At 37.9% G+C, this 13,046-nt stretch overlaps 1 protein-coding gene across 3 annotated transcripts in view; it reads right to left on the bottom strand.

Moving 5' to 3' along the window:
• The window catches only part of LOC131682556 (E3 ubiquitin-protein ligase TRIM9), a 280,613-nt gene extending 273,879 nt beyond the window's left edge, over positions 1-6,734 (bottom strand). For all 3 annotated transcript variants that reach the window (XM_058964125.1, XM_058964126.1, XM_058964127.1), the window contains exon 1: positions 5,097-6,734. In XM_058964125.1, the coding sequence (XP_058820108.1) occupies positions 5,097-5,888 (792 nt within the window). In that variant the 5' untranslated portion in view covers positions 5,889-6,734. The remainder of the gene's footprint in view (positions 1-5,096) is intronic.
• Positions 6,735-13,046: the final 6,312 nt, after the last annotated feature.

The following is a 13,046-nucleotide window of genomic DNA, read 5'->3' as shown; positions in this document are numbered from 1 at the left end:
TAAAAATGTCTGAGGAATACGATGGCTTATGTAAAAATGCCTGAGGAACACGATGGCATTAGAATTTTCAAAATTAAAATATATGTATTAGGAGAAAAATTTATTTTTAATATTTAATTGAAAAAATCGCATAGTTGGCACCACTGCCGTCAAAAATTTATATTTTTTCTAAACTCCTTCAATAATTTTCTTCAAAAGCCATCTAACGGTTTGATTCTAGAGTCAATAGAACCGGAGATATGATCAAAAGAAAATCAAAGGTTTTGGCAATTTGTCAAAACGGGGGGTGCTCCCATGACCCGAGGGGTGGTTCAATTGACACAAAAATTTGGGTTTTTATATATTGGCCCTAGATGAACAACTCCTCCGAATTTGGTTCAAATCCGTGAAGGTCGATTACACGTGCCTTGATCACTTCGCGTGGAATAACGCATATACATAAACCGTCAAGAATGGACCGGTGAAAAACCATGATTTTTCCATAGACAAACGCCATCGTGGTGCGCCGCGCTTATAGTATCTCAGAAACGGCCGGAGATGGGTACCTTTTGGTTCCCAGAAACATGCCAAGGAATAAGATTTTCATTAAGAAGTACAAAAATTGTTTTTATTATAATCAGGCATTGCTTGATTGATAAATGAATCCAGGTAATTTACAACTCCGACAATAGAAACTCACATTTTCACACGAAAAGTCATTGACACTCACACAACTTCTCCAGACAAATAAAACGCATTATTTCTCCGTATAAATAAAACCGCCGGAGAATGAGCGAATGAGTTTGTCACGGTAACCTTTTTTACTCTCGCTGGCGATATTCCAAAACACGACAAAACAAGTCTAACGTACTTCTCTACCAGTTTTCTTTGAAATGAAGTGTATATTTTGGCACTTTTATTAATTTTCACAAAAATAAGATAGTATCGCCTTCTCCGGTGAGAAGGAAAAAATCTGAAAAATTTTATCGGAAAAGGTATTCCTACGCTATTTGTGGAGATGGAGAATTTTACGACTCATATTATCCCGGAAAAATTGGAAATCGGATAAGCTGTTTCTCGCGTGAGTGAGTGAGAATTACGATGCCTGATTATGATATTTAAAAACAGAAAAAAATGTTAATAACAAATCGGACCGGTTCCAGTTGTTGGAAATGCACCATCATGTACCCAGTACATGAAAAGGAGAAAGAACGAGATATCAGTATTAATCGTGCAATAACTTTATTGAGAGCTGTCTCGAGCTGGTGATTGTCGAACAACTTCAGACATAATCCACTATCAACCTGCCGTGTCTAACATCCTACATAACAGGGAGTATGCAACGTTTCGCTCAAACTGATATTGTTTACTCCCCAAAAATGGAGCTACTTGAGACCGTTGATCTTTCTGCTTTACCTCAATGTTGTGTTTTAGTGCTGAACTCGTCGCCGTTCCTTCGCAGGCGATTTCAAAATATTTCATTTCATCTGCTCAATTGAGGATTGCAGTTTTCTTCAACAACAGCTTGAAACAACGCTTAACCCTTTCATGTCCAACTTTTTTCTAGTGCATGTAGGGTTTCAAAACTATTTTTCCTTGAAAGCGGTGGGGTCAAAAAACACGAAAAGCATTTTTTCATAAAAATAGGTGCTTCCCTCGAAGTGTTAGAAGCTGTTAATTTTTTACCTTTCAATGCTCAATACAATTCTCCTAGAATATTTACAATAGTCCACTTGTGTGGAAAACGTAGCCAAAGACAGTCTACATTGATAAGTTTTATCAGGTTTTAGAAATATTGAAACATAACGAAGATATATGGAAAATTCATTTTCCGTCGTTAACATAAACTGCCCCTGGCAGCACTGCTCTATCGGAATCCAATCAGTCTAATTGCAATAACTTCAGTTCTAGAGCTGATTCTTGTAACTGTTAACACTCAAATGAAAGGCAATATACACATTTATTATCCTTACTTGTTTTTATGAGCAAATCTGGTCTCAATCGAAAGTTATAGCTGTTTAAAAACGTTGTTGTCCACAAACAACATGGGCATGAATGGGTTAACTGATTGTGGTGTAGCAAGAACCACGTGTGTGTAAATTTGACGAAGCGCTCGGTGATCGAGTTCTTATGAAAGACATTCTGACAGAGTTCTGCTTTCCAGACCCCCAAGCTATTGTATGATTGTCGAAAGCCTGGGAGGAATTTCGCCAGGTACGTTCGAGAGATAACGGGTGGGGGTGTGACTCTTTTCGAATGCTCTGGGTTTTTACTCGCATGGTATTATCACCCTAAATATAATTCCTCCAGGAGCCGAAGCCACATCTCAAAGACTTGTGAAAAATATTAATAAGCATTAATCGATTAAAACTCTGACGATTGGTAAAATATTTTATTATACTCTTATTGTGACCATTGATCTAAGCTATTTAGTGTATTCGAGAGTTTTTGGGGATAAAATGAGACTTCTTTTGGAGTTCACAACCATGTTCCAACTATCACTGGAAAGACGCTGCAAAAACAAACCTTTTAATTAAAAGAGATACACAATTGACTTCCTTGGCAATTATTTTTATTCAATTCGTTTACTTGATAAGGCACGTTTATATACAAAGGTGAGCGGGAAAAGTGTGCTGAGCTTACGATTTTTTAAAAAGGCTTTAAGCGATTTTATTTTGAAAAGGCGTTGGTAGTACTATTGAAGAAAATAAAAACAAGTTATTACATGGGTGCGTTTCGACTTCGTCTCATCAGAAACCGACACTAACTTTTTGTCGGAATAGATTAGCGCCGGCTTGACGCAGATCCCTAAAACTAAAACACACTTTGTGTTTCAATCGAACGACTGGTCAAACGTGATGTCCCGTCCGAGCAGAAGTTCTGTTTATGCCGATAAGACAGTGAAGCCGAAACTTGTGAGAAATTTTGGAGTTTACCCAATTTTTCTCCTTAGGGTAAAATATAACATAATAACAAGTTGTCTTAAAAAAGTATTGAAAATTGTCAGAGCTATGGCATCGCCCCCGAAGTGATTTTTTTCGCATAGGCTTGCGGTGAACACTCTCCCAGCTGAATCCTTCAACTAAAATAAAAAAAGTTAGAAAATTATAGAAGTAAAATGTATTCTGGTATACTGAACGGTTCGGCTTTCCAAAACAAAAATTTTGCAAAAAAAAAATGTTGACAATAGAATTGATATTGTAGGTGTTCAGAATCTTAACCGACAATTTATTACATAGAATCGAAAGCTTTTGGATGAAAAATGAACCGTTGAAGTACACAACAATGTAAATACGAACAAATTAAAGTAAATTTTATGAAAATCTTCAGTGTTCAATAGGATTGCCCGAAACGTCATTCAATGCAAATTTTTATTCGCTTTCGATTATTGAACGAAGCGGATATACAACAACGAATCAAACGAATCAATGTTAACCCTGTAAATGTAAATGTAAAATGTAATGTAAACGATAGTAATTGTTATTTGAAATGTTTTATGTGTTTTACCAACAATTAATATCCTATGTTGGAAAGCTACTTAACACCGTCTTCGTAACTTTCAACAAAAATGGCGTGACAAATGCACGTGAAATGCCTCGTGCATGTATACTTGCGAATAGTGCTATTGAGGCATGTCTTATATCCGACCTCACAACGCGCGATATTTTTTTCGTTGTGACAGCCAATAACATAAACAAGAAATACGTTAATTATTCGGTATATTTGCCACATAATTAACCACCACCTTCTGATGATTTCAAAAGAGCTGTATTATACTGTGGCAGAAATGGGTTTCCCTATATAATCGGAAGTGATGCAAAAGCCCACCACATAATTTAAAGGCATCTCAGATACCAATTTGAGAAGTACCGAATTGATGGAACACTTCAGCAATACAAATCTGCACATACTCAATGTAGGAAATCCTCCAACATTTTCACGAGCTGACAAAAAAGAGGAGTTAGATATAACTCTCTGCTCTGACAGTATTATGCAAGAGTTGGCAAACTGGCTCGTACCGAACGAGCTCGAACTGTCGTTATCAGATCATATCATATCGTAATCCCAAATCTACGAACAAAAAACACCAACACTATAAATATTATAACTTAAATTTTCGATATATTGCCGGAAATTGCCTAGAATATTTCAATACCCATTATTTATCTAATAGTTGACAAACATTGCGAACGTCTCACGATGAAAAAATCTCGAATTGTTATTTCTAGGATTACAGCTCGAGATCTTCGAATATACCCAAATCAGACAACAAGCTTTTGTTGCTCTTTAAATTTAACTTGTAAAACAGCATATAACAATAAGCAGCTGTTGAAAGACAAATATATCTTGAATTACTAAAAAATATAACAAACAAAATGCCATTAAAATTTACCAGGTCATGTGAATGCTTGAAACAAATCATTGTAATGATGTAATATAAATGCATATACTAAAAGTATTTACAAACAACAATGGTGCGTCTGTAGAGAAAAATCAACTTCTGTTAAGAATCGATACCGTGGCGCCTTTGCAGAGAAAACAAAACAATTTTCGCTTATATGCAGATTGCAACCATCACTTTTGACCCATTTCATGGAAACATGATTTCGACAGACACCGACGGGTTTGAACACCATGGAAACTCTAGCACATACACCAAATAAAAACGAACGCCGCCGCGTCCAAGAACAACAAGAGAAAGGAATAATCATAATAAAGAACGCGGAGAGAAGATCAGGTTGGAAACCGGTTGTTTGTGAAAATCGTCCGGCACGTAAACCGGTTCCTGGGTGATGATGGCATGGGTTGATGTAAGGCGCGATTTTAGTACACTACTGACTGGACCGGTGAGTTGTACCGTAAAATAACAAAAGTGCATTTAGCGCATCCGCAAATCGCAACACCACTCGTCGGAGGGCTGAACGGACGGCCGTTGCTGTCAGTACCTGACAGCTGCTCTAGAAGCGCTCCACTACACAAGTGCAAGTGCAACCATGATGCCGCCAACGACGGGCGGAGAATGCAGACCGGCGTCTATTAATGTTCCAGTAACGGTGCGAGTAAATAAAAGGAGGGATATACCGTTTTAATCCGTTGTCATGGGAATATTGGCTTACCTTTTGAGCTTTGCACATCGACACGATCGACTGCAGATCATGTGACTGATGACGGTTATCGCCCATACACTGGTTGCAGATTGGCAACTTGCATCCCATGCAGTACATCGTTAGCGGCTCGTTGTGTTCACCACAGATGGACTCTCGAAGTTGAGAGGCGCCACGTGGCTTGGTAAGTGTGTGCTTTGCCAAAGGACCACGTGCCGGATGACACAGTTCACGACATCCATCGCAATATCGAATCTCACACTGCTCGCAAACCACTGAAGCAACCTTCGGTGGTTCTGTTTCGCACATCTGACAGCGCAGGGCCTCACGTTCGCAAAATCGGTCCACGATGGATTCCATGGCACGATATAATGGTAAGTTTCTGGCGCCAAGTTCGTCGAAAAATACGATTTTACGACAAACTGGACAGGCGAGGGAAAAGACTGATCCAGAACCTGACGGTGGAAAGAGTAGACCCTGGAGATTCGGAGTGCCTGCGTATGAGCCGGGACGCGATGTACAACAAATGACGCCAGAGTCAGCTTCGCTAAGGATGCTAACTTTATCAGCCTGGTCTTGATCGGAGGACACACTTTCTGTTGTACTCGAGCTACCGGTACTAACAGATGAAGCCGACGATTGTGAGTGCTGTTGATGCAAATGAATCGCTGGGGCGTGATTCACTTGATTTGCTGTTGTTTGAATGTCTACAGCACACGCTAGGCAGAGCGCATGGTAGCACGGCAACAACACTGGACCGGAGAACAGTTGCTTGCAGACAGGACAACGTAGTTCCTCCTCCATGCTAAAATCTTTTCGGGATAATATTCACACGAACTTTAATCAATTCACACATTCAACAATCTTTTTTTGGCCAGTAAACCATTTAACAACTTTTCCTGTTTCACTTTACCCTCGGATCCAATTTATATGCAAATCATTACACTTCGGGTTGAGCATCGCTTGGTTCTTCCTTCAGTGTTAAGCTTTTTTTTACTAAAAATTAATCTCTGCACCACACGAACAAACACTCCCATACACTTTGGCCACGAAGGTTTTTCATCTCTAGCTTAATTTTCCCAGTGCTGGAAATTTTATCGATTTCCTCTTCACGTAACTTTTCACTTCCCGCGAATCAGCCAATCTCGCTTCTATCCAACTCGGTTCGGGAGATGCTAAATACTCACAATTTTCAAATTATTTATTGCTTGAGAGCCTCGTCTCCGGTGGCTTTTCAATGAACCGAAATCATAAATCACTGCACCGCCTCTTTCTGCTGATATTTAATCAATTTATTATCATTGCTGCTTTCACTAGAATACACCACTCATCAATAATAATCGATTTGTAATGCCTCCAATTAATCCAAAATTTATTTATTCATAACTCCACTGATTTCATTCGCGCCCACTTCGTCACTGAATCTTTCCCGAGGATTTCTAAGCGCTGCTTGATGTGTTTCTCACATTCCACTGATAATTCTGTTGTGTGCATTCATCCATTCACCCCACTCCAGTTAGATAAGATCCCTAGTTACGTTCTGCCAGTGCCTCGAGGGATCTTTCCTTCTCCCTTTAATTTTCCTGTAACCAAACCGAATTGATCGGCAAACCTTTCGGAAATATCACACCAACAACTACTCGCGACCAATTCTCTCACGATACTGACTGCGATGATGGAAAGAAAAGTGGTTGCTGTCTGATTGTAGCGATGAATTCATTGAAGGGTGTGTAATTTTATACTCTCTGAGAGAATTAGCGATCGGTGGGTTGAGCATTCTAAAAACATCGCCACCGGAAAGGACTATGATGTAAACAAAGTTTATACAACGTGAGAATGTTGAAATATTGATCTCGCGAGATTATGCATTTATGCTTCAACTTGCGGTTAGATCGACGATCAAAGCGGAGCTCTCGTATTCGAAATTGAAAAACAACAGCTGTTTGTCCTTTTACCATTAGTGGTTAGGGACGATGGTCACCAAACAACTACCAGTTTTAGTTTTTGAAATTAACATAAACCTAGTAGGTTCAATTATTTTATACAGTATACAAATAATATAAGCACAGATGAACATACCGGGCGGACATAATAAAAACATCGCATTGACTCTCATTCTCAGCACGCGTGCTACGAAGAGTTATGATTTGAACTCTCTGAGCTCTGACAACGCATGCAGCATGAACTTTGTTTTGCTCACGCGCATAGCGCCATGCCTCTGTTGCTGTTCTTATGTAGAATAAGGGAGGAACAATCTTTTAACTTGCTATGCTGCAGGACACCTTTTTCAATTCAAGCAACTGTATGCTGCTGGAATGGATATGCCGAATCTATACATTTGGAATGAATATTGCGAAAGAAATAAATAGGGTAATCGCACCAACTATGGAAATATGTCCGGTATCGGTAACTGTGAAACAGTCATAGAATTGTGCTTTCTCGTCAATTGTCATAATTGTACAAAAATTCATTTATTCGTCATCAATAGTTTTGATATTACCTATTTAAAATGTTTTCTTCTAAAAAATACGAGAATTTTATTCATTTATGCTCTAATTTTGGTAATACCGTTTCTTTATTGGATATATATGACTATGTAACATTTATTTGTTGGTAAGGCGTAATTTTTAGGTTGGCAATAAAATTATCTGTAGTTTTGGTTCGACAAATTAAAATAAAATACAATTGTTGTGATTTAGTTCGAAGAGATCGGCTATTTTATTTTTTGTTATACGAAGAGATGTGACTTCGCTAACGGAATCCTAGATTTCGATCCATCAAGAACCATAACTAACGGGTTTGCCTCTCGTCCAAAGAAAGATGAAACTACATATGGGGGAGGGGAGTAAACTAGAACGTTACGTAACATGTCTTTACTGAAGAAAAAAAAATGTTTTCAAAAAATTTGTTTCGTAATAGGGGAGGGAGGATAGAGAAATTTGTGACAATTTGTTACATGGGGAGAGGGGGGAGTCATTTTTGGGCAATTTTTGCGTTACGTAATTTATGGATGTCCCTATAATTAGCCAGTGTAACATAAATGTATAAAAAAATCGTCGATTTATAGGTAGTAATTTCAATCTGAGTGACGGTTCGATGTTCTTATTTGTTTCTTGTTCTTACAGATCACTCTTGTGAATCCGTTTTCGTCGACAATTGCTTCATCATTGGTGGTGCTGGTTGTTGGTTTGGAAGCACTTAGCGCAATCGTTCATACATCACTGGTGGTAACGGCAATTGGTTTCGTGGTACTGGGCGCGATCATCACTGAGTTAGTATTAGTTAACGCCCGATTCGCTGTCAATGATTTAGCAATAGCTTGAAATTTAGCATTAGGAGGCTTTTATTTAATTTCTCTTGCCGCCTCTCCCAAAAGCTTTCCAAGGAGCAGTGCACAGAAGAGTATTCGGGTCTAAAAGCTGGTAAAATGTATAAAATCATCTTCTTCTGCAGATAAAAACAGTTAATGAATGAAATTCGATGTTATGTGATGTGCGAAGTACTTTTCTTTGGGAATTATATTGTAATAATGTTAGTATGCATATTTAAGTGTGGTTGTAACATTTGGTAAGAGTGCACACAAGTTTCAAAAGCGGTATTGCGCGAAAGGCGATCGTTTCGCCGCGCGTACTATGGGTGTCGCCTGTTCCGTTCAAAACGCTGTATCTCATACAATATTTGGAATACAACGCTCAAAGTTTGCACAGATATTCTTTGAAAGTAGACTTATACTACGTTCACAATACGTAGTGTGTAGTGTGAACATAGTTTTACCGTTAAGAAAGCACTCGTTTTAAAAATCTCGTACACAGTATGAAACCGAAAAATACAGCATTTTCTAAAATATCTATTGAACACGATGCAGCAATTTCACTTTTAACTTACTTACTGAAACTTTGACTTTGAAATTTGTGATGAGAAATGATTAGAACATAAATAAATAACACTTTTGAAACAAAAATATTAGGGAAATATTGTACAATATAGTCAGCCCTTTTACATCAGTTATATTCATTGAAATATGTGGTAAATTGCGATATTTGATTATATATACCAATAGCTTGAGCAAAGACTTTAAGACTAGTCGATAGATATTATGGACCCTCAGATATACGAACGAAAATATCTTGACTGTTTTGACGAGATTTTATCTCTCCTTTTACCTCGATCTCTGACGGTATAAACGTAACAAATCAATCAAATAAAGCTACCAAATTGTGTAACAGCTATCGAGGAAGTCAGTCGTGTTGTATTAAAAGCCATAGCGGAAGTTTTGAAATTTCACTTTTGGCCAGCTTTTTGGGTCAAATACTTTTCTGTGTAGCGACTGATCACAAAATTGACACAGAAGAATCTGTCCTGGATAAGTTACCAAAGTTCTCTCTCTTGGATTTGATTTGCACTGGATGGTTAAGTTAGAAGGGATAGGTTTTATACGACGTATTTTCACCACAAGAAGTCAAATTGCTAACTTAATTCCTTTTTAGCCCTTCGTACAGTAATATGCTGATTACGGCCAGTTGGCGATGCTTGATCAAATTGTGGGTTATAACTTTTATACACCATTCCAGCATATACAGACGATAATACCATTGAAGTAAAGCTACATGACCTGGTAGCGCGTTGCAATGTTAGCGTTATCATCAATTACTAAAATTTCCCTGTACTAACATCTCCTATATTAGGCTTCATTGTCATTTTCAATAAAATCGCCTAAAAAGTGAGTGGAGTTTATTTCTATTATTTTTATTAAACACTGCTCAATGCGTTAGTTTCACTAAGCCGTGGCTCTTTTATATATTTTTAACATGTATGTACGATATTAAAAATATTTTTCCGTCTTTCCAAATCATGTGCACCCTACATATTGTTGCGCGTGGAGATCCTTTTACGCCGCGGGGAAACATCGTCGCTATTGTGGTTTATGGTCGGATGTTTCTTCCTGCTTCTTGTTCTGGTGTGTCACTATCGTGTATTCGTCTGCTACATTAGATTTTTCGCTGGCTGTTTTCACTGTTGGTTTGGTGGCAATGAACAGAGTCGTGATTATTCGCTGTGGTGGCGTAGCAGAATATATCGATGGCTGAATGCCAGTTTTTAATGCAGTTGATGACGTTTTCTTAACAGTTTTGGCACAGGGTTTTCCGTCTTATTGCAGAACTGGCACTTATTTTTCGGGCCGGTGAAGGTGCACAGAGTTATTTAGATTTGGATAATACCATCAAGTTTGCCTATGATAGTCACATATGAGGAAATAATCCTTGTCAGTCTCATTTTTACCACAAGAACTCCGTTAGAAATACCTGAGAAGAAGTATTTTCCATTATCATTCATAACGGATTTTATTTCTCCGTATTTCGACATTTGGTGTTTAATTACATGTTCGATGATGCACTGTGGAACTGAGTCATCGTCCATATATACAGGGATCTAACGTTATCATTTTCAACGAAATGTTGCGTGTTGTTCTACATAATCAAGCTTTCTCCCTTGACCAGCTTAACAGTGTCCGCTTAAAGTTTGTTAGGGGTACAAATGTACCCCACAAAACAGTTTACGTTAGTGTTTTGCCATGTGTACATAACTCGGATAATTTATTATCGAAAAATTATATCTTTTTTTTAAACGAAAATATCGATACATAGTAAACGAGAAACTTGTGAAAAATTATATAAGCTTCAACATTCCTTAGCAATAGAATCTGTTATTTGATATAATAAAGCTACTATAACAAAGCAACTAGACAATGCGCTTTGATCGTTGTCGTAATTTTCGCTTTTGCGAATGAACGAGTCAAAACACATAAAACACGTAAATATGATTTGTAGTGTTCATTTTGACGTGCCTGTTCTGTAACAAGAAGACCCACCTCGCAAACTATAGAAAGCCATGTACAAAAACCTCTAACGAAACAATAAGCCCTCGTAAACATCAACTAAATCACAAACAACTGTAGTTGCTGCTCAATCACCAACGAATGCTAGAACAACAGAACCTACGCACAGCGTTTCTGGCCGTTGCAACGCGCCTACTATCTCCATATCAACAGTCAGTACCACCAACGATGAAGCAAATGACAAAGAGCACAGATACACGATCGTAGGTTCCATAAACAATTCAAACCAGTTAATCGATAAAACGTATACAGCAGTAATGGTGAGGAAAGTATGGACAAAGACGTTAAACCGAGCGATAGCGGGATAAGTTTAAATTATTTTCTTTATATATTATGAATATTGAAAGATCCAAGGCTCAGTTAACCGTTATGTATCCGACAGGGTACCCGGGTATCTTTTTAAGTTTCAATTAAGGAAATTCCCATGTTTTATCCATAGCTGGGAATTGAAACTTTGTGACATCTTAGAACTTCACTAAGTCAAGGTTTTGGGTTAATAATATTGTTGATATAGTAAGGGGGGTGAGGAGGGGCTCCTGATTTTTTTTACAGCGTAACAGGTACCTGGGTACCCACAAAACTAAAATGCCCATAGCTAAGGTAATATCCAACCGATTTCGATAATTTTGGATGTTTTGGATTCAGGAACTCATCCACTTTTGGACTTGGTAAAAATGAATCGGATTACTTCATTTGATTCCCGGGTATCTGGGTTTCCGGAAGCAGGTTTCAGTGCTGGAGTACTATTTGCGAACTTCAATGGAATACTAGCAAAATATGGGTATCGAAATTCTTGGAATTGCATCAGTAGGCTGTATCTCGTGGTTTTGGAACCATTTGGTAATTTGACCCCGGAACGGACATTCCGGAGCAGGTTCCCGTGGGGCCGTGAGTGACCTTTCCATTCCAATTCCATTTTTCAAATTGCCACAGGCTCCCGTACCAATAAAAAACAGACTTCCGAGACAATTTGAAGAGTTTTGATACTCATATCGCTACGACAATATTAAAATTTACAAATCATACCCTAGTACTGGAACATTTCTCCGGATTACCAAAAACCAGATCCATTCTCCCGGTTCTATTTTGCAGAATCAAATAGTGGACGAGTTCTTGAATTCAAAACATTTGAAAGCGTCCAAATCGGTTAAAAGAAGCCATAGTTATGAGTATTTCAATTTGTGGGTACCCGGGTACCCTCGTTGTCCTGTTAAAGGTGCTTTTTTTGTTGGACACATAACTGTTAGGCAAACGCATTGAACCGTTTCAAATAAACAAAAAAAAATATACATACGTTGCGTTTCTAATATGCAGTCGACGATACAGTTATCCAGTAAATGTTTCGCTTTAAATTCTCGTATATTGTACTGACCAGTATTTTATCCATATCATATTCGTGTCCATGTTGCAGAAGAATGTTGTGCAATATTGTCAAGTTATATCGATATTCACGATGTCAGCCGTAGATAAATAGCAAGTACTGCCAACAAACGATATAGACAACAAAAATTCTGCCAGAACCTAAGTTTGAGAGACATTAGAATCCACATTAACTGGAAGTGGTTAGTTGGATTAGTAATGATTCATGACACATTGAATTGAGAAGAATGCTACCTTTCCTATCTTTTTATGAAAGTCGAGTTCCAGTAGGGTTGCTTAACCTTTCTCCTTATAAAATAAAAATATTCATCAATATCAAAATTTCTCTTTCACGGCTACTCCGACACAACGGGTAGCAACAACATTCGCAATGTTTCAGAACTTTTTTACATTTACATTTTTACATTTAGATTTGTATGATTATATTGTTTTGTTTACATTTCGTCACAAGTGTGTTTCAGAGCTTTGTTATCAGTTACACGTGATATATTAGTAGTGCATATTGATTCGTTTGATTCGTCTACGCATGTATGCTTATTTTGTGCTGCCCTGGAACTCATCTCCCTTGCAGTATTTCCAGACATCAGATATTTCGAGGAAAAAAAACGAACATTCAAAATGTATTCTCTAAACTAGGAAAAACGATGTACGGCTTTCGTTAAATTGCTCAAACATTCGTTAAATAT

The sequence above is a fragment of the Topomyia yanbarensis genome, chromosome 2 (genome assembly GCF_030247195.1).
Source record: "Topomyia yanbarensis strain Yona2022 chromosome 2, ASM3024719v1, whole genome shotgun sequence".
Taxonomy (NCBI): domain Eukaryota; kingdom Metazoa; phylum Arthropoda; class Insecta; order Diptera; family Culicidae; genus Topomyia; species Topomyia yanbarensis.
This window is presented reverse-complemented; position numbering and strand designations above follow the sequence as displayed.